Source organism: Molothrus aeneus, chromosome 5, assembly GCF_037042795.1.
Source record: "Molothrus aeneus isolate 106 chromosome 5, BPBGC_Maene_1.0, whole genome shotgun sequence".
Classification (NCBI taxonomy): domain Eukaryota; kingdom Metazoa; phylum Chordata; class Aves; order Passeriformes; family Icteridae; genus Molothrus; species Molothrus aeneus.
In genome coordinates this window covers 10,044,099-10,069,639 of record NC_089650.1, presented here as the reverse complement: position 1 = coordinate 10,069,639, position 25,541 = coordinate 10,044,099, and the positions used below count along the sequence as shown (strand labels likewise).

Genomic DNA, 25,541 nt, shown 5'->3' with positions numbered 1-25,541 from the left:
TTTAGAGGATGCACTGTAGGTGCCTGTGGTAACTGGGTATATTTATCAGGGCAACAGATGTTGCACCTTTTTACTGCTCTGTCAGAAAAAATATTTCCTTTTATTACAATTGGAGTTTTCATTTTTCTGTCAAGAGCCCCTCCAATATTCAGACAGCCTTTCGGGGTGTATTAATAGTGCCAGAAAATAAAGTTTTACCAGACCTCTTCCCAACATCTAGTTTATATGCATCACTGCCTATTTTTTATTAGGTGCTATTTGGTGTCTTTTCCACACTATCCCTCCTCACACAAGAAGAGTGAGTCAACCCTTTTCTCTCAGTCTCTGCTGAATATACGTATTATACTTTCAAGCCAAAACTGGGCTTTGAGACCATTATGTGTTTTTTCCCCTCAAAAATCAAGCTGGAAATTGTCAGTTTTAAAGCTACCTGGGCAACAGTATAATCTGAGATTCCTCTGCAAGTGCAGTGCCATTTGTGTTTTGATTTTGCAGTTATGCTCTATATTCCCATAGGGAAGCTCCAATTTTGTTATCTTTCCTGGGTTGTGCAGGGCAGCCATTACTTCCACAATTCTAGGACATGGTGTTTTGATGCTTTTGAGCTGAGAGGAGCTCAGCAGAAAATGTTGTACCAGAAATGGACAGGGAAATCCCTGCTGTGGGCTGCTGCACAGGTCCTGTCCCCCTGTCACTCTTGCTGCTGTGGTGCCAGGCTGGGGGCTACCAGGGGCACCTTCCCCACTGCACAAAAGGAAAAGTGGAGCTTACAAAGATTTTAATGAAGGTTGTAAAGGTCTGGTGGGGCTGGAGCTCTCTGGGAGGAGATACAACTGGGGAGGCCAACCACCAGTCTTGAATTTCTTTAAGAAAACCCTCTGGTCTGGTTTTCTAGCTTGGCTCCCTCCACACGACAAGCATGCTTGGTGATCAGTGTGCAATGACTGGGTGTTCTCTGGACTGGAATGTGAATTGCAAAGTCAACTTCACTTCAAACCTTGCTCACCACTATGGATCTGGACTTTTGGCTCAACTTGGTTCAGTGTCTGGACCCTGCCTGCTCTCCTCCTGCATGGTCTGTGGGACTGTGCTGGTGCTGAGCAGCTCTGCTCCTGCCTTGCCACCAGCCTCCATTCCTGCCTTGCCCTCCCTCAGGGGAAGAGAACCTGCCCTTGGTGCTGCCTGTTCCTCTGATCTAAATGTGAGAACACTAAATCTTTCAAAAATTAGTATTTAAAAAACACAGGGAAAAAAAATTTTTTCCCCCCTAACTTTCTCAAGAAAGAATTTTGAATCAGAAGTTTCAGAAACAAATCATCCCAAGCAGGGACCTGGTCCGGAATATTTCATCTCAATGATTGGGACACGACAGGTCTAAAAATTTGCTTTAAGTATGTCTGAAATTTTCTTTAAATACTTTTCTGACCTTTTGCAGGAAGTGGATGCAGGGGATGAGGAGAAGCATAGAAAGAGGGGACTAGGCAAGTCAGTGAGGCATAAAGAAGGAGCTGGAGGAAGCAAAAGGAGCAGGTCAGTCTTTCCTCTCCAGGGGCTCCAGTCATTCCTGGGAAAGAAAAAAAAATTGAAAATTGAGTCAAGCTGCTGCAACCAGCTCAGATTCAGCACCACAGTGTAAGAGCTGGCAGGAACACAAGTGGCATCTTGACCAGCTGTGCTCAGAGCTGACATACTTTTGGGAAGTATGGATAAAAGCTCTGGTTTAGAGACCTAAATATTATTCCTGCTATTGCCATGGGACTGTTTATGCAGATTAATGTCATGCTGAAAGGGTTTAGAAGGAATGAAAAACGTGACAGCCTGTAGACAAAACACTAGGAGTAGTAGAAATGAAAGAGACTCAAGTCAGACCCCTGAACTTAAGCCTTTGTTTAATCTCAGTGACTCATTTAACTACGGGGAAAAGGAAGGATTTGCTCGTGCTGTATTCTTTAGCTTTTACTGAAAAAGCCTCTGCATATAAGACAAAAAAGAGGAACTCTGAGAAATAGTAGCACTGGTGTTTCTCATATTTGCAGTCAACTATAAATTCAACTTTTAAGTATGTCATCTTGGGAGTAAAATGGAGCTGATAGTGGTTAAAGCAGCTGTAACTTTCCCCTCCTCATACACTAGAGGACCAAGAACTGGAGATGTTCCTCCTTGAAAATCAAACATTTTCAAAAATACTGACTTTATTTGGTCTTGTTCAACAAATTTTTTTGCGATTTTTGTTGTTGGTTTTTTCCCCCATTTCTTCCATCCTTGTTTCACATCCAGCACAGACAATTTACAAAGAGAATTACAGGTGTCTTCTTGAGAATAATGGTCCAGGAGAAGAGGAAAGGGACAGCAGCCCTAGGACGTTTTATATTTACAATTCCTAAACAAGAGGCTTCTGTTCTGTCTCATGCAACTTTACAAAGCTGTCTTGTCTTGAAAACAACAACCAAACCACAAAATTATTCTGCTACTGCTTTCTCAACCCTATCATGAAATAATTCAGATATTGAACACTCTAGTGCTTTGGATCTTGTTTTTTTCTTTTTACTTGTGTTTTGTTAAAGAACAATTTTTGTAAGGCTGACCTAACATAGCTGTGATTTCTTCTGGGAATCTCAAATGGAGGAGAAAACCTTTTTTGTGGTTTGCCTTCCCCATTTCTTCTTTCCTGATCTAGAACCATGTATTCTTGGCTTGTGCCTTAAGGCAAATAGACCAAAGCTGTAGCTGCAGTGTGATGGTGTCAGTGATTTTACGGAAGGTTTCATCACAATGTACCCCGTTCTTCCCAAACCTTGAGTAAAAAACCAAAGGAAAAACCACTTCAGAGCAAGGTGAGGAGAAGCCAGAAAATGGTTTGTGATGGCAGGAATTATGGAGAATAGTAATGTGTATTGCCATCACTCCCTGGCTTAATTCAGCTGAGTATTGTTAAAGACCTTTGGGACAGCAGCAAGAGATTTTCTGATCTCTGAAAACACCAAAGTTTACTGGGAGTGGTTTCCATTAAATTACCAGCTGCTATAGTTAAAAACCAAACCTGCCATAATCTATTTTGTTAATTCTTTTTTTTTAAAGAAAAAGAGTAGTCCTTGTAGACAAAAACCTCATGTAGGTCTCCAAGATTGCAAAAAATACTGTGTAAATGCTGTCATAAAACCAAAAAAAGCAAAATTATTTTGCCATGAATAACATGCGGTTACCATTTGTTTACAATTTAGTCCAGCTATCAAAACAAGCTAAACATTTTGCTGAACAGTTCACAGTCATTTTTACAAGGAACACAGATTAGGGGAGGTAAATGCAGGGTTTGCTCTGCTGAAGCTCTGGTCCCTGAGCCTGGGCATCAGACAAGGTGCACAGGCTGATTGTGTTTGCTGCTCACTGTGCTGTCCACCGAGCTGCAGCCACCCCAAATTCTTAAAGGAAAAGAAAGAAGGGCAAAGAATTAATTCCCTCCGCTTTTCATTTCATTCTTTACAAAAGAAAGGATCTAGAAAAAGGAGTGGGGTCTACGGTTGACAACACATCATTTTTTTCTTGGTACACAGATGACTTAAGACCAGCAATTGTAATTTGTCTGGAGGATAAACAGGGAAATGTTTTGCACGAAAGAGCTGTTGGAAGTGATGTGCAGAAGGGGAATGTCTGGTTGCCTGTGGAGGCTGAAGGGAGGCCTGCTTCAAAGCCAAGTTTCAAATATCATCTGTTTTCACTATAACACTATGTAACAAAAAAAGCCTCGGTAAAATTTTCATATAAATGGGGGAGAATTTAATTGTTTTGCTTTTTTTCACTGTAATTTCTTCTCTGATTCAGAAAGACGTTTGAAGGAATTTTGTTTGCTTGGATCTTGAACATAAATAAAGAATGTGCACTGCTCAGGAACAGATGAAGTGTTACAAATTGGAACTGAAAATATAAACATGTTGGGAAGTTAGGAGTGTGCATGTGAGAATGTGCATGCGTGGATGTGTTTTTTTTGTGATGTGAAAAGAGCTCATGCAATAAAAACTTTCAAAATTTGACTATAAATATTCTGTCCATAATGAAGTTAAGCATCAATTAATGTTTTTCTCCGCAGTTCACTCTGTTTGCTTATGTAAGCTAGAGAGAAAAAGATCAAGCAAAACTATTAAGTGAAGCCTGCTACTAAAGTGAATTTGCTATGCAAATCTAAAATCAGAGATGCTGTCTATCCTCTAGCTAAGCTGAGGTGCATTGAAGAAAGGACATGAAATACACTGGTGATAACTGCTTGCAACTGACAGATACAAAACCTGGAACAGATAAGCAAATGACCGCTGATCCTAAATTTCTCTTGTATGACAGGGCATTCCTCTTGGCAGGTGATTCCTGTGTGATAAGAAAGATACCTGCTGGAAAATGGCCAAAGTATGGCATCCAAAATGGCATGGCTCAGCTGATTGTGTGACATTAATTGTGGCACACATACAAACCATAAACTCTTTTCAGAAAGGAAGCCCTTTCAGGGGAAGGTGGGGCTCATGGCTCCTGAAGTCAAGTTTTTGGGTCAGCAGAGCCCCATTGTGTGTCATCTGGCAAAGCCTGCTCCTGACAGCCTGTCCATTCATTACTTATCACACTGTCCCAGCAAAGGCATCTGACAAAAGAATCCAGTGTCAAATACTTGGGCAAGATTGAGCAATTCAGCCCGTGGGAGAGGTGAGATTAGCAACACAGGGAGCAGCAGCCAGCTGGGGCCAGCCATGGGTAGCTGTGCTTGGTGCTGCTGGTGGCTGAGGCTCATTGCAATGCCAGGACATCCTGTGGAGAGTCACAGCAAGTGATGGAGCAAAGGGATGGATGCCCAGGAGGGACAGTCCTGGAAAAAACAGCTAGTGCAGGGTGGGCTGCTATGTGTAACAATATAGACACATAACTGAAATGGAAAAAAACATCCCTAACAGCAGAAAGACAAGTTCAGTTATGCAACACACTCTGTTTATACGGCAAAAGGAAAGTTTGTACTCCCACCTGATTTCCTGAGGATTGTCTTACACAACACCAGCACAACATGGTCCACTTGTGAGCATAATATAAATAATTCCCAAAGAGAACTGTCCTATTGTTCCTGTCCTCTCTGCCAAGGCTTCAGTCACCACAAAAGCATGGCATCTCTCCTGATCCAAGCTGCAGTGGTGTAAAAGACAATTTTGAAATGTTTTCCGGTAACTTAGAGCAAGAAGTTCAGGGAAATGAACAGAATTTGACTTCCTAGGAAGCTTGAGCATGTGCCTGGCTGGCTTTGGTTTCTAAGATCCAAGTTCACCTGTGCATTTCCTACAGCAGGGCTACAATCCACACAGCCTTATGCTCATAAAACATTACAGGAGACCCTGGAAAAAAGGAAGCTCTGTTTGCTGCACCTTGGGTTCTACCTGCTAGTCAGACCTCACTGTTGATGAATTAGTGTTGTGGTGTTCTGCTGATTGACACATGGCTTGAATAAAGAAAATCCAGGTGATCATCCTATAGTTGGGTTTAGGGCTGTAACCAAGAGGGGGTTAAAGGCTTCTGTTGAGAGGGCCCAGTCTCAGGGGAAAAGCATGAATGGGATACTGGGTAACACCTCTTTGTGGCATGGACCCCTCAAATGCCGCTACACCATCTCTCCTTTTTACTTGGTTATTTATTTTTTATCAAATCCATAAGAACCCCACTCTCTGGGATGCCTTCCTCTCGTCCCTACCCAAATGTGACTGAAACTAGCCAACAGGTTCTGAAAGTTGAGGGAAACTAAGGACAGATGTGTATAAAGGGATGGTTTTTCCACAGTAAATCAAGCTAAACACTTTTCACAATGAAAATATGCAGAAAGCATCACAGAGTTATCCTGTAAAATGGCAGAGCTCAAAAGACAGCTTGGTTACAAATATGGTAATAGGCCAGCTCAACAAATATTGAAGAGCAAGATGCCAGGAGGCTGAAAGAACAGCAACAAAGCCTCACATTTACAACAGAAGAGGAAGCAAATACAAAAGCCAAGTAAGAGGCAGGGAGAAGCTACATTAACAAGAATACTACTAATAAACTCCCACCCATGATATTCTAACTGAAGTCAGCTGTTTTGAAATTATCTTGACATATGCTTTTGTGCAGGCAGGCAAGCTTCTAACATCAGTTTCCTAAACCACTACAAACACATGATAAAGCATTATGAACCATTTTTAACCGAATCAATTTTTTACAAAAATACTGGCTGTCCCCTGAGGGAAAAGCAAATGATGAAACAGCTGAGAAAAAGACAACTCATTTTCTTTGTTTATTTCCCTCCCTACTTCTGATCTACTTTAAAAATAGGTGAATCGGATCCAGAAGACCAAAGGATCGTCTCAGCACACAGAATTGTTCTTTTTCAAAGAGTTGTTGGGAAGTAGTAAAGATAAATCAATACAATCAATTGTGAACAGTTTGACTCTCACTGAGGAAGGATTCCCCAGGTCCTGGATTGTGATATAGGAAATCACACCAGGATTATGCAACCTGCTGGGAGCATGGAGTGAACACTAGAGATCGTTTGCTCGAAAGCAAATGTATCATCACAGTTTCTTGGAGAGCTATTATGTATAACAGCCCTTGGAAGTTTATTTCCACTGTCCAGTTCTTCACAGCAGGTTGGTTCACAGGTACTCAACTTCTTACCACTACAAATGACTTTAAGGATAAGGTTTACCAAACAGTTGATGGTAATCACCTATAAAAATAACTGTTCATATAAATACAAAAAATTACACTCAGATCCCTTTGTTTTGCCTTGTATTTTCAGCACTTGGATACATGCTCCTTCCAGTGAAAGACTGGGCTAGCATTTTACTACAACTTCTGATTCTACAGACCACGGCCATAATGAAACCCAGGAAGGGATTTCTAGTCCATATTCTAGAATATACAAGATCTTGAGAGGCAAAGGGTGTACTACCTAAATCAGAGAATACTGTTATTTACCATTTCATTCCTTCAGGGAAGAGGGCACCAGTTTTGAAATCTGAAGCAAAGAAAACCAACTGTCTGCAACTTGAATGCTTATTCAGAATTTTCCTTTGCACCCATTAACCTGAAAATGGGAAATATACTGAATGAGAAAATAATCCATTAGTTTAAGGTCAAGACACAGACCTAACACAGACCTATGATGTGCATTTTAATTTATGGCTATTCAGACTTGTTTCTTCAGAATGTGACACATCCTATGCTAAGCTTGTTTTTGTCACTCATTTTTTGTATGGCATGAGGAATATTATTTTATTTTTTTGTTTTGTTACCCTGACAATGAACAAGCCCATGGAACTCCCTTAAAAAAATATTGTATTAACAAAGTTAGCGAGTCAAACACTAGGCAGGAATATCCACAGCTTCCCAAATTAATGAAATTATTTTTGGAAGCACCAACAAACCTGCAATTTCGTACTGAACATCAATCTCTGCTTGTGGCTGAAGTCTTGGTGGCAGGAAAAGGGACTGCAGGAACACTGTGGTGCTCCTCACATCTTCCCTTAAGGCACTCAGTACTGACTTGTAGCACAGAACTGCACAATTAAGCAAGTCAGGGCCCCAGTTATTGTGGCAGTTCCTGTTTGGCCTGTGCTTTGCAAAGTGTCCTGAATGGAGACACCATCACATGAAGCATCAGGAGAGTAACACTTGGGACACCAGTGCAGGCATTTCAGACAGCAGGATGCCAAATTTTCAGAAGAATAAGAAAATACATGTCCTGTTCTGCAGACAAACCCATTGTAAGACTGTTACCTCTGTTTGGCTTTCCAGAGAGAAAACTAGATCTCCAGACAGACTAAGCCCACGATGAATTTAAGTTTCTTGCTATGTATGGAAAGCAAAACTGACCTGATCACACACAGCTCAAAGTGCTGATCTTAGTGATATTCTCTTTTTCCAAGTACAGGCTATAGTTTGTTATATTTTTTTTTTTTTCGCAGAATGTCAAATTATACACTTACTCACTGGTGTAAATAACACACACTGGAAAGAAAAACAAGAGAGAGGAAGAGACTCAGCTTGGAAAAAGAACCACCAATTTTCATTTCAAATGTAGCTGAACAGAAGACATGAGAGGGAATAGATTAATGATTACAACTGCTAAACCAGGACTTCACTATAAAGTTATCATGTCCAGATGTTGTTTTTGCCTTTGACAGGTTTTGAGGTTTTACTTACAAAAATACAGACATACATCTAGTCTAAGGGCATCTACATGCATTTAAAATGCCTGTAATGCCATTAAGAAACTGACCTTTATGCATTGTGCACTCCCATTCACCTGCAAAATGAGGAATATGGTGATGGGGTTAAAAATGTTTGCTTAAACAAAGAATATATAGTTTACCAGTAGTATTAACATATGCATTCAGTTTATGCATTATAGTTTACAAGTAGTATTAACAGATGAATTCAGTGGTTATTCCAGGAACACTCTGCAGTAGTTTTTATACCTACAAATTGTAATACTGCCCCAGATGATGAGTTCAAATCCATGCATAATTGGTGTATATTAGATGTGTATTGCTGACACTTCTTAATGTATGCTATATCTTTTAAAAGTTCATTGCTGTTGGAAGCTTTTAAAAACAAAAGTCTCTTAAAAATGGACTTTTTCCCTTGAAAGTATTACATATATCTGATTACTGTGCTGCCAAGCTGAAATACTCCCTCCATCTTCTATTCCAAAACAGATGGCAAATAACGAGCACCTTGGAATATTCTCCACTTACAGTACTCAGCTTGCGGTTAAGGACTTTCCAGCTTTCTGGGTTAGCACCACATCTCTAGAAAACTGCTAGGAAAAGGAGCACCAGCACAGCTGACATAATTCAGCCTCAAACCAACCTTCCCATACTTAATAGCTCCTCCTGTCCAGCTGAAACATCTCAGATTGAATTTGGCATAAGAGCAAAGGGATGTGTTTAGGAGCAGAAGACCCTAAAGTGGTCAGAGGTTCCAAAGGCAGTGGAAGCACTATGGCTGCTGAGACACTGAATGTAAAAAGGGATGGTCTTACCTTTTTTTCCCCCCAGTTCCCCACAATTCAGACATTTAGATTTAGTTACAACTCAACTGGGAGAGGAGACAAAGTGGCAAGATTTTCTCAATGTTTCTGCAAGTTTACCAATGTTGCAGTACTCCACAGTAAATGTCTACCCTGAAAAGATCATCCAATTGCTAAGCAGTTAAATTCACAATCCCTATTAATGAAACTGTTATTCTGTGACATATATAATTACTGATTAATTATCCCTTATTTTAATAAGTGTCTGTAGGCCAGAGGCTTTCTTTTTCATTCCATGTAAAAGTTTATCTGCAGTGGGGTAAAAGACAATTTACTTTAGGGTTTCTTTTTCAAACTAAAATTATTTTACAAAAAATTTTTCTTCAGAATGTTAAACAACTGAAGCTATACCTTCTTTAATGTCTTTTGTTAACCTTGCTTGTTTCTTTAGAAAAATAATAAACTACTGTCTCAATTCAACTTTTTAAATCATGCTATTTCCATGTCAGTTCAAAAGTATCAAACATATAATACACATTAATTTCAGCCTTCCTTAGATTTGCTTCTTAGAACAGTAGTGATGGGATACTCACTTCTCCTGTAGTCAGAGTGCCACCATGGGTTAACTTTAACTCCAAACGCCAATTTCCAAAACTCTCCCCTTAGGCTAGCAGGGTGATACAACTTCAGCAAAGTTAGTTCTGGAGAAAAAATGAATTGCAGAGGCTTTGGAGGAATTGTCATTGTCTTGTTTAGAACAACATATAGGAATAAAATGAAACCATAACTTTGGTTTACAAAGTATAGCTTTTATTTTACAAACTGCTTAAATGAGTTTTCAAATATAGATTTTAAAAAGTCATGAGTGTTTCAATATATACATTCTGAAATAACATTATCACATTTACATTTGAAATACTTATTGCTAATATGCTAATATTTTTTGTATTTTACCAAGTGTTACCTATTAAGAACATTTTTAAGTGTTCAATAGTAATTAACCCATCATTGAAATACCATCTCTCAACATTCTCTAGTGCATATATGCTTTTGTAAGGATTCAGGAATTATTCTGATTTACAGGTTATGGAGAGCATAAATATGTCTGCTAGGCTGAAACAGGAACCATGCTTAACTTACACGAAAAAAACCCCAAAAAACCAGTTAACCTACTGAAGTGGCACAAATAACTAAAAGAGAAGGTATTGATTCAGTCATAAAGGCTAACAAACTTATACACTTGGAGATTCAGTTTTAGTCTTCTCTTGGTCACAGCAAGAATGTGAAACACCAGAAAGTTAATGACTGCATGGCACACAGCATTCTGGTATAATCACAACAGTCTGGGGAATTCAAACAGATTGCAAAGGATTTCACGTGGAACAAACTGTATTAAAGAAGATCCTTTAATGAAATGTAATTTTTGAGTCATGGAGTACATCAAGTAATTTTGAGGAGAATCTTCAGGGCACATCAGGCATTTCTTTATATGGTTCCTGAATGAGTGCCTCAAGAGGTGCCAAGATAGTTTTATTCTTATACAACCTGAATTTTAGATTCTTTGCTGAAATTATCAGCAAAGGCACCAAACTGGAGGTGATTTCTCATCCTAAGCAAACTGTTCAGCCACAGCTTCTATCGAGTAAGGCCAATGAAGTCAGAAAATAGTTTCAACTGACCCACATAGCAGAATCTCACAAGTAGTGAGATTCTATTAATGATCTCCCAGTCCCTTGCTTTTTGCCCAGTGTCATTTTCAAACCAACCTTGCCATGTTTGTACCTTTCTACAACACCGCAATCTAAACTGGATAAATCAACCCTTCAAGAGTAGGAGTTCCTTTAACAGCTTCATACAGACTCTAATGTGGCACTGAATAGCAGTACATGCTTTGAAAATAGATTCAAAATGGGTTTTAATATATTTTTCACTTGTATTTTAGTTCTTCTCAATCTGAGTATCACTGATTTGCAATCACCATAAGAGAGCTGACTTATATGTACTTCTTGTTGCATCACTGCAAACACAGGATATTGCAAAAAAGGTACAGTTTTTCAGTGAAGCACTTTCATTTTCCAAAGTTAATTTACCTTTAAGTTGTGAGGCAGAAAGAAGGCAACGTAGGTTAAATGTGTTACATAGAAAATCTAACAATGACCAGAATGCAGTTTTAGAGACATGGAGGTTTAGAGTTGTGGAATTCTTAGAGCCCTACAAAGTAATTTCAGCAGAACCAGAAATGAATCTGACATGATGCAGCATAAAAACTGCAAGGATCTCATGAGTAATTTTCATGGGGGAAGGGTTCAGGTTGAAACATGCTGCCTGTTCAAACTTTCCAGAACAGAACATGGAGGATCTTAGTTCTTAAAAACGCCATCAGACAAACCATATCATCCGTGTGATCCACACAAAACCATTGTCTGCCAAAGCTCCAAACACATGAGCACTCAACAAAGGTTTCCAAAGGCTGGAATCAGTCTCTTCAGTCACTGAATGAAGATTCACTATCAGAACTGTCTTCTGCTTTGCCATCATCTCCCCAGGCAGGCACAGGGGCATCTGGGGTCCTGCAGGCAACAAAAACATTCTGTGCTGTAAATCCAGCTGAGAGCACAAGCAGCTCAGCACGTAACACCACTGTCCTTGCACGACAACTGCAGGCACTTTATTGCCACAACATTTAACACATCAACTGTTTATGGCTCACAAACTCACACCTTTGTGGTATTGCTTCACCTACAACTGGAAGGCAAACACTAGAAACTGTAATTCACTAGACATCAAAACTCTGTAGACACCAGTTTGAATGCACGCCTTTGATGCCATCAGAAATGATGACAGATCGTTAAGAAGTGGCAAACACTTGTAGAAAGAGTTGAAAGCAGGCAATAATGATTAATTCAATTTTTTTTTTTTAATCTTCAGAGGTTGTTGGGCCGAAAGGAACATTCTGTACACCATTGAGCAGTGTAAATAGTACACGAAAAAAATAAGACAGGAAATGAACAATATTGTATCCAACTAAAACTAGAGGGATAATTTAGTGAAGCAAAAAAGAATTACTCAGAGTGGAATTTGGCTAGAACATTGGGTTAAATTTGACATGCAAGAGCAGCCATGGGATTTTTATTGACTACAAATGATCAGACCTCTTGTATTTAGTTTTAAAGTGCATATTTAGGATGGATCTTAACACTGTGGCAAAATGTTTGCTTGGGGAATCTACTGGAAATGAAGGTGAGAGAAGCAAGTCATCTAAAGACTAATATTACTGCCTGAAGATGCTGGCTCTCCATGGGCTCTCCCTTCTAAGTATGTAATGAATTTGACATTCAAGCAATACAGAGCCTGATAAAGGCTGAAAGCAAGGTAGTAAATACAAACATAATTATACTTGGGGGAAAATGACATTCAGAGAACCTCACTTCCTGTATGACAGTTAACATCTCTTGGATAAAATACTGCATTTTAAAGTAAGCTGACAGTTGTATTAATCATCCTGTTCTTATTTATCTTGGGAGTATAGAATTTCTTTTCCAACATTAGTTCTGTTTAGTATAATTCCTCTGTTGGGAATCCCTTAGGTAACTTTAAAGTGTTCCTAAACATTTTTGGTGCAAAGATGAGAAGTGTGTGAAAGAACTGCAGAAGAGCCTTTTCCCTCCCTCCTGCACACCTCTAAAACAAATGAAGAAAGCATTTGCTTTCTCATGCAAATACCACTTCACAATATTATTCCTTGTTGCCATGGTAATGAGAAAACAGAAGAGCTGTGCAAAGACGTGATCTGCAGAGACCAGTGCAAAACCTCTCATTTATCAAGAAGAGGAAGATGATGCTGAATTCCTTTAGCTCATGAGAGCAGGACAAACTCTTCTGGAATGGAAGATAGGCAAAAGAGGAAGAAACAAAATAAGAAATAACAAAATAAGAAACAAAATAAGAAACAAAAATTAAAGCTAGGTAAATTGGGAGCTTGATAGAACAGGCAGTTACCAAACGCTGTAAAAAGTTGAGAGGTGGAAAAGCCAAAAGGAGAGTGTAGAGATAATATTGTATCATTAGAATTAGCACACCTACAGCCACAAATAAGCCATGCTCAGCCAATGGCAAGGAGCTGGGGCAGTCTGCAGTAAGGGACTGAGCACACAGCCATGTATGTGTACATTTTCCTAATTTTCTCTGGGACTGAGTGAGCAGACCTAAGGAAGCTGAAGATCCAAGAAATGCAGTGTGAATGGCAAAACACATATGAAAGAAGAAGCCTACAGTATCATGACAAGCAAGAAAATTGAAAAGTCACCCCTGATAGCATGTTTCACATTATGCACCTTGCCAAATAATTAGCTTTCTTTAACCAGTTTTCAAGCATTTTAAAGAAAATCTGACTAAGCATCACTGTTGCACAGATCTCTGAAGATGGATTTTGAGATCTAACCCCAAACATATTCTGTGAGCCTCAATCCACAGTAATAACATTTCTGTCTTAATGCAAAATAGGCAGTCCGAAAGCAGACACTTTTTAAAAAACAGATTTTGAAATTTTAACCTATTATCTTTTTGTTTTATCTACTATAAAAATCCACCCAAACATGAAGAAATAGCAGCATTTATAGAAAGGTATGGACTTGAAAGCACAGCAAAAAATACAATACTTTTAACACACATACAGAAAACCCATGTTTGCTAAACCTATCTCCAACTTACACAGGGTCTTTTTTTATGTCTTATTCAATTAGTAAAGAAAACAACTGAGGAATAACTACTTTAGGCTTATCGAGACTAGGAAGTAACTGGGAGCTAAAGTGACTCATGATATGATGATACTTCAGGTTTATTTTATTTAACAAGTAGCAAGTTTCAGAATAAGCCTTTACAAAATGTAAAAGGACTTAATTGGAAATGAAAAATGGACTTTTTAATACCCTGACAGTTTCTGAAAAGAATGCAAAAATACTTCAAACATTTTGGTGTCTATAATGTAAGAATGATAGCTAATACTTTAATCAGTTTAACAAATTCTGTGAAATAATACAGTAGAACTAAATTAATTGTCAACTGTAAAGTAAGACTGAAATTAACGTTTATGGCCAGACAAGAAGCTTTGAAAGTTACTATCTATTCTCAGTAGTCTTCACATCAGATTAAATCAATCAACAGCCAAAATTTTGAACTGCTGACTTCAATTTACGCTGTCGGTTTTGAAGTCAAGTTGTACACTACATCTGCTGAAGGAAACTGGAAACAACTGTGTTGTCCCTCAAGCATTCAACAAAATAAGACTGAGTTTGTTCTTACTACTCTACAATAATGACATTTTCTTATTGGAGTGTTGAAAACAAGTATCTGGGAAAAAAACCACACAGGGCACTGCAAATGGCTACTGACCTTTTATTTGAGTCCTCATTGCTAAATGCACATTGTCAGATGCTAGCTTGTCACTGCTAAGCTCAGAACACCTTAAACAACCTTTTCTAAGCACATGTTTGTCCAAGTTTTTTAAACACATAGTTGCACTGCAGCCCTACTGGGAGTCACAAATTACTTACTCGAGAAGATCTGGATTTAGCCCCTCAGAAATCATTTTGTTTCGTATTGCCATTACAGGAACACCCTGTGTAGCAGAAGGAAGAATAATATAAAACTACTGGACACAAACAGGTGAGTTAAATAACACAGGTACTTTTAAACCACACTTTCATATAAATTTATGCATGTCGCTTGTCAAACAACAGCATGGAACATTAATCTCAGGTTCCATCAATATGAACCTAGAAGCAAGAAATGATTGAGATTAAAGGCCCTTTAAATCCATCTTATATTTATGGTAAAACATCTGGAGAAAGTTGCAGGGAGAGAAGAATCAAGACGGATAGATATATTTGCAATCTTGCACACAAAATTATGAAGCTGACATTATCTGCATGGGTAAGAACGTGGAGAAAGCACAAAATAGCACAAAGAAAGCAGAGAAATTGTGCTAGGAAAGACTTGGGCATGCTGAAGGTATACCCAAGAGAGAGGAGAAAACCAGGGAAGTGCATCTGCTACCACTCCAGAAGGATCTCGTAAGGCAGTGCTAAAAGCTGGAGAAGTCTAAAAAGCATGGAGAAAAAGGCAAACAGGACATGGGAACAGAAGCACAATTTAAAAGTGAATTCTCTGAATACAGCTGCTTGTGCAGTCAGGCTTGAATCTTCTGTGACTTGTGGACAGATTTCAGCCAAATACGTACATGTTTAAAAACTTTGTTCCCTTCACTGCAAGTCCAGCTTCTGCACTTTATTTTATTCATCAACACCTAAACATCATCTTATCTTGGATCACATATCCAAGACCCACGTCCTCTCACGAGATACATTCCAACAAACTGCTCTTATGTTTCCACTATAGTTGCTCAAAGGCAACTTGTTGCTTTGCCATCTCCTGTTGGAAACCATCTGGATCACTCCATGCCAATACAGGATATGGGAAAAAACCCCAAACCATATGAGGATACAATTTCTGATTTGAAAGGGACAAAGTTACGGGTGGTCTATGAAATTCTAAATGAAAAGTGGTGTAGGGCTAGTATCTTTTGTCCAAAAGCAAGTAAAATAGTGCTAAAATAAAGGGCAGACATGACTAATGTTCCAGATAAAGATGTGATTCTAGTGACAGCTCCAAGGTATGAATCACAATTAAGCTTGTGCATGTGCATTGTGGAACAGCACACACACAGGTACATAGCTGTAGCAATCTATCAGAAATAATGCCAAAAAAGGTCATTCAAGCAGCTGCAATGTAATACCTTGAAATAAAAGAATATCTCATTACTTCACAACTGATGTGCATTACACAGGTGAATATTTTGAATATTTATTTGAGTATTTCATGACGGTTTAAAAATTCAGTTATTCTAGTAAAAATCTGGACACCAGGGATCGTGTGTCTACACACCATCTTCTACTAATGTACTAACTTTTCCCCTGCTTCACTGCTCTTAGGGTACTTTCCCCCACCTCAGAAGTCACTGCTGAGTTGTTTATGCATCAATTCAAACCAGGTGAAAACAGAATTGAGTCAGATCAGGCAAGGCAGAATTCATATTTCATTTCAATCAAAGGGCATTTGGTATAGGACTTCTAAGAATAGGTTGGTTTTATGTTCACACTTGGTGTATGTTTTATTCTAACACTGTGTGCATTAAAATCTGCGAGAAAAAAAATCCTCTCAGTACCCTCATATATCACAGATCCACAACTAATCTGAAGTTCAATCAAAATGCTCTTTAGACTTCTTATCTGAAGGAAAACAATTAAGATTGTACCTATATCTGTTTATAATATAATCAGGGCATTACAATTACTTTATCTTTCATGCTTCCTAAATTTTAATCTGCAAATATGGTACTGCTTTTGTGTGATTTCTTGGAATATTGTTGTAAATTTTAAAAAGTAAGAATTTAGTATCCTCAACTGCACTCCACCAAAATGAGTTTGTCACAATTTCATGGAAGAGCTACTTTTACTTTAGAATGGTGCTCTTTTATACTACAAACATTGTGAGTAATAAATAATCAGCTCAAACAAATCTTCAGCTAGAAACTTAATTTGGGCAAATAAATGACGCTAACTGAAATACTTGACCGGACAAGGAGACAAGTTTGGCAAATACAAAAACACACATTAATTTGTAGTATGTTAGTTTGACTTTCCTACCACACTGTTTACAACTGGCAGTGGAGTCACCAGGAACTGCCAGTACACAGGAGAAATGTGGAAAGTGAGATCTCACTCCTCTAGCAGTCACAAAAAAAAAAAAAAATTTCAAAGTAATTAGACCATCCAGCACTTTCAAATACACTTTGAAGTCTGGCATTAAATCAATACAGTAACATAGTGTTCTACTCTCTGCTACTATCCCACTGCTAGGTTTTCCAAATGGTTTGTAATGAGCTACCCATAAAGTTCCAATTTGTGATTCAAGTGAAAAATAAGGTTTGGAACACCATTCAAGGGATGAAGCAGACCAATTGTAATAATTTCTCTGAAGACTGAGTGAAACCATGAAGTTAGTTTTAACATAAGCAACATTTTATTAATACTATGACATAGTAATACTTTCCAGAATTATAGTATGTATTTTAGAGGAAAATTTCCACTGACAAATTGAAAATAAATGGAAATAAACTCTTTGTTTCCAATCTCATTTTTATGTTTGTGGATGTGAAATGACCTCTTAAAAATATCACAAATAGTCTCCCATTCACTTTCTCATTCCTTCATTAGATTTCACACATGTTAATATTGAGATTACAACCATTTATTTCCTAATTATCTGTAGCACAGACCACAGATAAAGACATAAACAAAACCTGCATCATGAATAACAGGAAACTGGAGTGAAACCAGATAATGAACCAATCCTTGTATCTCTATTTTGGTCCTTACAGAAATAGCAAGTACTCCTGTTCTGGACTATACTTGCAAAGCTGTATTTTGTACCCTACAGTAAAATCTGGCTGTAATCAGTCTGTATGCAGGGAATGACTCCAATTTGCCAGGACAACTCCACTCTCAGTGGCATCTTCTGTGCCTCCGGCTAATACCACTTTGCATTTACACATTTCACACCTTCAGTTCACAAGTCTACCAGCAGAATTCTGTAGAAAGATCTTGCCAGAAGCTGTCTGAGGGAATATATTACATTAATTCATTTATTAGAGAAGATGTGCTAGAATATTATGATGTTATCCTACCTTAAAGATTACTGTTGCAATATATGTTTTCAGATATTTAAGGTTCACTTACCGCTGTGTGGTACATTCCACCAAAAAATAACATGCTAGCCAAAGAATGACATGAGAACTGACTTACCACTTGTACCATTTTCAGGTATCTGGCATATCTTGGATCCTTGGCCACAGTTGTGACATTTTCTGTTACTACCTCTGTTTTCTGCAACCCTTCTTCTTGTGTATTGTTCTGCTGTATGTGAAGAACAAACCCTTTAATGGTTAGGTGCACACACCACAGCCATGGAGAGATTCCAAACAATAAAACTGGGTATTTTAAGATAAAGTGCAACTCTTCCTCATCAAGATTTTTCTGATCCACACTCACAAAATTAGACGTTTCCTAGATGTATGAAATCACAAATCCAGGTCTTTTGTTGTTCACTGTTACAAGACTGTCTTTCTACTTTTAGATACAATTTAAAGTTATTGAACAACACATAAAAAACCAAAAAGACCCTAATAATCCTGTTAAGATGCATTTAACAAAATATCACAGTATTAAATGTAAATGGTCTTTTAATAAAAAATATTTATAAGAAGTATACCTATAAATCTCCCCCAGCAGTCCAATGCCTTTTTTCCTCAAAATATTTGATTCCCTGACAAAGGTTTCATACATATCATGTAACTTCTAAACCATACTTTTGAGTATGTATCATTACTCAAAGGATAATGTAACAAAATCAAAGATTCCTTGAAAGTATTTAATTTAAATGAAATGAAAAATGACAAGAAGTTCTAGTATTTTCAAAAGAACACAGAAAACTGTGTTTTTTCTACAAAACTAACCACCTGAAAGTGTGAAATATATGAACTTTATATACTTAAATATACTTTATATACTTCCATATCTGAGAGGAGGGACATTTTAAAGAAAATGAACTCATGGTGAGTCATTCTCTAATGTGGCTGGAACATGCAATGCTGTCCAGTGTCTCCCCTACTGCTGCCTGCAAATCAGAGTTGCAATCTTTGACAGGCAGGCAAAAGCAGCAGAGTGCTCCAGCTACTGCTTTTCCACAGCAACTTCCACCAAATAAGGGAATGAGCAGAGATCAGAATTGAGGATTCCATGAGAAGCAACTGTAAGGGCAAACCAGGAAAAGAACTGTATCTACAAATGGGCCTGAAAGCCTCACTTAGTTAAGTGATGATCATGGGATTCAAATGTCTGGGTTAAAAAATCAACCAACCACACACATTAAATTCCCCAAAATGACAAGAAGTTAGTTGCAGGGGTAGTATTTTAATGCTGATTGCTACTAATAAGCTGGCCTTTACTGTACATGGAGGATAATATACAGAAAACCTTCAATGTAATAAACTCTTTAGAATTAAGCATGCTAAAAATTCCAATTTGAGCTAAAAGCTCACATTCTGAAGAAAGGAGAAAAGAGTTGCAATGATGTGATTTGAATTGTTATTTTCATTCATGACCTTCCCAGCACCCTGATGCAATTCCTGTTCATATTTTAGTGTGAGTGAAGAAAAGGAAGGAGAAATTTAGCACAAGATTTGAGTTAGTTCTAATTATTTAAGTCACATAGTTAATAACAGGTTTAGCTTTTTTTGTTTTAAGTCACTTTTTAAAACAGTGCCAGTAGAGAAAAGCCTACTCTTAGACTTTTACAGTTGACTGCTCACTTCCAATAGAATTACTTCTTCTATCTCCTGCAGATAACATTAAAAACTTGACCTGGAGAGCTCTATTCCTCCAAGGTATGAGTTATGCTTCATTACTTACTCCAGGCTGAGGTGATCCAGCTGTCTGTTGATCTGTAGCAGCCTTTGCCACAGGACCATTTGTAACACTGTTCACATTTGCACTGGACACTTCAAATTTGACATCTTCTAGGCCAGGAATTGAGGATAACTGAATGCAAAAAACATCATCAAATAAGCAATAAGCACTTCATAAGACTACATGTACAACAAAATCTGCAGCACCCTGCTTACCATTTATTGTCCAGGTAGGTTTTATATTAGTAAAATTGTAACTTTCTGCCCCTAGTTTTGGTATTTTGATAGGGGGAAAAAATATTTCTATCCAGCTGCCTTCTACAATAAAAGCTTTCACAGTTAACACAGGGCTGCAGAGCAGGAAAGGCTTCCACACCTTCCCAGCATTTTGCTACTGCATTTATCAACCACAAGAGAGCCATGCAATCTCTGCTACTTTCCCTACAGTGAAAGAAATCATGGCAAGAACAGCTCTATCACCTAACAGATGGGAGACCGGTTACAAATTTTTGGATTTTCTACATCTTTCACTTTTTTTAAGGAAATGATGTGAGTGGATATTAAACACACCACAAATCTATTTGAAGGAAATTCTATTTAACATGATTATGAAGAATTCTGCAAAAATCATCAATTCAGATCATTACTAAATATTTTGAAATAAATAAGAGCTAGCAAGCTCTGTTTGTATTATTATATTATTTTTTCCCCACAAAGATCTTAATGAACGCTTTCAAAATATCCCAACCTTGCTCCCAGAAAAGCCAACTGAAATTGCCTCCATCATTACTGAAAGATGAACTTATTAAAATTTTATAGTGCCTGATTGATTTACTTTGGGATCTTGTTGGGTTTTTTTTTCCTAGTAAATGATATACTACATTTCCTATCTAAGGCCACAGATTATATCTTTTTGTTGTTTCAGCTAAAGAAGATAAACTAATTTACATTAGCTCAGATCCAGTTCAGGTCACATTTCAATATCAAAAGGATTTACAAGGCTTCTCTCTAGTTACTTATATCAGCTGAAGTCCTTACAGTCCAGTAACATACAAAGATACTTTTATTTTACAAAGGGGGAAAAAGTTTCCTTATTAGCATTTGTATGGCAAAAAGTGTTCCTTTCTTGTTCCATATCCTTAACAACCTCAAATTTTCCACTAGGTACTGTTGTTTCCTTTCTTCTTTATCAACTACATATTCAAATGTTACACAGTAGAAGTAGTAAGGCATTAACTAGGAGAGTTAAAGAGAGAATTTTTTTTTGATATCAAGCTCCTTCAAATCATTATGAAAACTTATTTGCTCAATTCAGACTCTAAAAAGGAAGCTAGTTCACATAATCTAGGAGGTTGTCAATATTACAAGATGAAGTCTATATCCATACAAACCTTTGCATCCAGAATATTGAGCGTGGTTTCAATTTGTTGGATACGGAGAGAGAGTGCTGACAATTTCTACAACAGAAAACAATTAGGATGTGAAAACACTCCCCTATGCACTTGGACATATAAAAGAGTTTTCAGCTAGTTAAAAAAAATCACTTTTATTAGCTTCTCCCTGCTGAAGGCAGAGTACAGCATAAATGAGATGATCACATTATTAAATGAATGAAGCAATGACAACCCTTTTTAGAACAGTAGCTACAGCAGTACAAACTTTAAATAATTTTACTCTGCAGTTGGTTTTCCCATATAATGACAGAAATGAAGACAGACTCTTTACAAAAGAAAGCCAAAGTAAATAGGGTATTACTTTGGGCAACTGGAGAATAATGGTAGACACATTGTACTCTCCCAGTTACTGAAAGATCTTTCTTCAAAACTTTTTCCAAATGTGGAAGATGAAAAGAGATAATGTCTGTGAATGTAACTGAGCAAATACAGAGAGAAAATCTGATAATTAATACAGCAGGTGATTCAATAGTCCTATACAGTCAAAATCCACAATGAATCAGAACTAATCAGACACTTTATATGCTCCAGGTGCACCTCAATCAAATTGTGACTTTTTTTTAAAATACAACTTAAGTTTTTCTAAATTACTCCATAAGAACTGCCAGTCTTTTAACTAATCACTACCATACTCCACCAGACCTGTCCAAGTGAAGTTGGCTAGAGTGCTGGCTGGCAGATACGTACCATTCTGACAGTTTTCTGGCACCTTGGCAAGATTCTGCCTGGCTCTGAAGCAGAACTTTAACACCCTAAGAAAATGGCAGTTCTGCCAATATGCTAGAAAAAGCAGGAGACTGACAGGAGTTAGTCCTTTTGGATAGAGCACTGACTTGTTTACAGATGGTCCTTTGTTCACGAAGAGGAGTCAGCTCCTATTGGAAGGAACTATGTGTTCTACATTTAATTGGATAAGGGGGAGGAAAGATGTACAAAAGACAATTATGCAATTTTATGGGTCTATTTGACTAGACAAGAGCCAAGAAATTTAGAGTTAAGGATGGTGTCAGCTCTAATTTTGAGTTTCTTGGCTTCTGTTGACTTACACTGTGACCTTTCACATTAAAAACACTCTGTACTTCATGAATACGAAAAACTTCTCAAGGAGTATATAAAGCAACTATTTAGTCCCTTGAGTAACAGCACATTTTGGTTAACTAATAATTTTTTTATTAGGCAGACTTCACAGTGCTGCTGCGTGCTCAAGGTGGCTTTAAATACAGGTGTTCTGATTTCCACAGGGCCCACGGAAGAGGGAATTCTGATATCAGGTGACGACTGACTCTTGGACAACTGACAACAGCATCATCAGGCAGTCACACAGTCCCACCTATCAAGTTACAAGAAAAAACCTAGGAAAAATGACTTTTTTCCTCTGAAGCTCCATATATTCATGTAATAGCCAAATCTCATACTTGTCACGTGTCTGGCTCTAAACTTCACCAACAAATAACAGAATTTCTCAGATTACATGGCTTAGTCTAATTGGATTTGACTGCTGCTCTGGCTCAGCTGGCTAGAGCTGTACAGCATTCTTTGTTGAATAAACTAATGAAAAAATACAAAAAACCTCTAAAGACAAAAAGGTTACCCTCAAAGCCACATTAGAAAACACCCTTTTTACAAGGAGGACTCTTGTCCTGTTCAGTGGACAATTCTAATCTTGTTGGTCTGGTGTATTTCCATTGACTCTAAAGTCATCATATAAACTTACTAATCCTAAATGTTTTTATTTTTCTCTCTTTTTGCAGGAAACTGAAGTTAAAGGCTTCATGTTCTATACTAATCACTTGCCAAAAATGTCCTTTTTTCAACATAAAAACTATTTACATTCAGTGCTTAGCCTATGACTCTCTTAAATTAAAGGTGATAAAATCAGAAGTTAAGTTTTGATGGACCACAAGAACATGGCATCCTTCTTTCATAACAACATCAGAGCCAGAGATGAAGCTGCTCAGAATAAATTCCCTGTATCAAGAAGTTCAAAGACTGTTCCAACTGCAAAAGTTTAAGAAAACAGTGGATGGAGTGTGGCACAATCAGGAGTTCACATAGATCCCTTGGGGAAAAATTCTGTCTTAAGCACTTACTAAAGAGAAACCTTCAACAGAAAGCAGACTACATTTTTGGTTTATGCTACCAGTATTACTGCATCAAAAACGTTTAAATGAATGGTTCCCATTACTTGAAATTCTTTTAATTGTATCAAGGGCCAGCTGGGAAAATAATAAACATACCTCTTCACAAACAGTAGAAAAGCGATTGAGAAACTGCACTGTGTGAACCACAAACTGGTTTAGAAATGCTACAGTTCTTTTTTGCTGAATAGCAGGAACCTGCATTAAAAAAGGTAAGAAAATTAGGTTACACATCAATGACAAGTTTCACATTTGGATTGAAATATCTGTTAAAATGCACATTTTTAAGAAGATATTATTTGGAAATCTGTCTTAAGTGTGCCTGCTATGAATGCATACATACACAAACCATTTTCTAATACACATATGCACTCATACAAATCCTTCGCTACTAAAAATCTACTAACACAACAGCAGAGAATTTACAGGACACAGAAAAGGCAACAAGACCTAAGAAATGAAGGATTGTTATCTTAAAGAAAACACCTTCAGATGAAATGGTGAATATTCCTGAAAATCAGAAGGAAAAACAATCTTGGCCAGCCATACTAATACTCAGTTACAACTAATGCCATGATCAAAACTGAAGTGTAGTGATGTTGCTGTCTAAGTATTTAGTGGCTACCCTACTGGTTCTCATTTGCACGTCCAGACTACCCTAAAATGACCAAAAGTTATCCTCCAAAAAAGTTTCAATGCTCACATACTTTTCAGACTAAAATGTAGAATCCTATGTTTGCCAACAAGAATGGTGAATGGTGGTCATACTGTAACACAGAGTTGGCATTTTTATTTAAACCATTACAGAAGAGTGGATTCAGGAATTTGTATGCAAAAGTTTCTGTATAAAATTTTAGTGCCTCAGGGTTAATAACCTTGGACAATTGCTTTAAGTCTTAACCTTCACAAAGGAAATCAGCCTATGAAATTGCCATTGATTTAAGTGGAAGATTTACAAGGAATATTATTGGCAGCCAAGATTCTGCTGCACTTTTCTGGTGAATACAGTGACCCTCTGGTCTTCATCTCTTCTTTAGCTGCTGATTTATCATTGCATTCAATACACAATTCACTATGGCCATCCTAAGACTTCCTGGCTTTTTGTGAGACTTTTGTTGCTACTATCTTGAGCCTTCAGCCTGTGCACTGTACAACAGCATCTGCTGAACTTCAATTCTGTGGTTCCAAAATTTGCTAAGCAGAAATTTGCATGTGCTTATGACTTCAGCAGAAATCTGTGGGGTGGCACAGAGCATGGAAGAAACACTGGGTGAACTGGAACTGTCCTGTCTTTACGCTCTCTATTGAGAAAACTAAGTTTAAAAAGAAAATTTCTGCAACATTTAAAGAAACTAATACACAGCTTTGCACAGGATTTGCCTCCCAGATCGATGTTTGAGACGGCTTAGTCTTTAAATACGAAGTTATCGCAGAACTTGCAGGAAAACAGCTGGAGACACAGAGAAGGACGAGAGCTCGCTCGGCACCGGCTGCGAGGGCGGCACCGTCCCCGCACGGGGAGCTCCCCTCGCCCGCTGCCACCGGGCCGGGCCGGAGCCGGGGGGACGCGGGGCTCGCCCAGCACCAGGGCCAGCGCAGCCGGGCAGGAGCAGCGGCAGCCCCGGAGCGCCGGGCGAGCGCAGCCCGTACCTTGGTGAGGTCAATGCCGGAGCCCACGATGGGCAGCCCGTCCTCGTCCATGCTGCCGGGCCGGGCCGGGCCGGGCCGGGCGCTGCCCCGCTCCGCAGCTCGGCCGCGCTCCGCAGACTCGGCCCGGAAACAAACCCGGAGCGCCGCGGGGCGGGGCGCGCCCGCTGCCCGCGCTTCCTCCTGGGAAACGCAGTCCCGGAACGCTGCCCTCACGGCCGGCTGTGCCCTGGGATAAACCCCGGGGATAAACCCCGAGCTCCTGGGCTGCCTTCTTTGGCACCCGGTTTTTTGCATTTTTTTTTTGCATTTTGCGATGCACGTGGCGGCAGCCGCTGAGGGGCCCGGCCATGCCAGTGGGGGTCTGACACCCAGCTCTCCACAGGCCTCAGGACAGGGCCCTGCATGGTGGTGTTTGGAAAGTGTCGTCCCCGGCGGTTAAACGCCAAGGAAATAATGAGAAAAGCCAGTGAAGGAACTGTTCCTGTGGTCATACGCATAATTTGAGTGGGGAAGTGCCACACTTTGGATGTGGGGAGTCAAAATAAGGAGCACTGAATGGCTCTGGGTTCTTCCAAAATAGACAAATTTGGGGTGATCTGGAGTCCTGTTTACAGCAGCAAATCCAAAGAGACTGTAGTGGATTCCCATATTTAGTGGAAATTTTCCATGGTTACATCTAAATACTGCTGCATTTAATGAATCCTCCTAAATTCAGGGCAGTTAAGAAACCATCATAGTCTTAGGCTGTCAGG

General features: G+C 38.6%; 1 protein-coding gene across 2 annotated transcripts; it reads right to left on the bottom strand.

Moving 5' to 3' along the window:
• Window positions 1-9,813: 9,813 nt before the first annotated feature.
• WASHC3 (WASH complex subunit 3) lies at window positions 9,814-24,907 on the bottom strand. 2 transcript variants are annotated; one of them, XM_066549752.1, is made up of 7 exons: window positions 24,790-24,907; window positions 23,239-23,337; window positions 20,939-21,004; window positions 19,552-19,680; window positions 17,887-17,997; window positions 14,578-14,642; window positions 9,814-11,595 (listed from the first exon to the last, which is right to left on the bottom strand). In XM_066549752.1, exons 1-7 carry the CDS (start codon window positions 24,838-24,840, stop codon window positions 11,511-11,513), a joined length of 606 nt encoding a protein of 201 aa, XP_066405849.1. In that variant the 5' UTR covers window positions 24,841-24,907; the 3' UTR covers window positions 9,814-11,510. The 2 variants fall into 2 exon arrangements, with proteins under 2 accessions (XP_066405849.1, XP_066405850.1); XM_066549753.1 differs by having other exon boundaries at window positions 17,887-17,994.
• Between the last annotated feature and the right edge of the window lie 634 nt (window positions 24,908-25,541).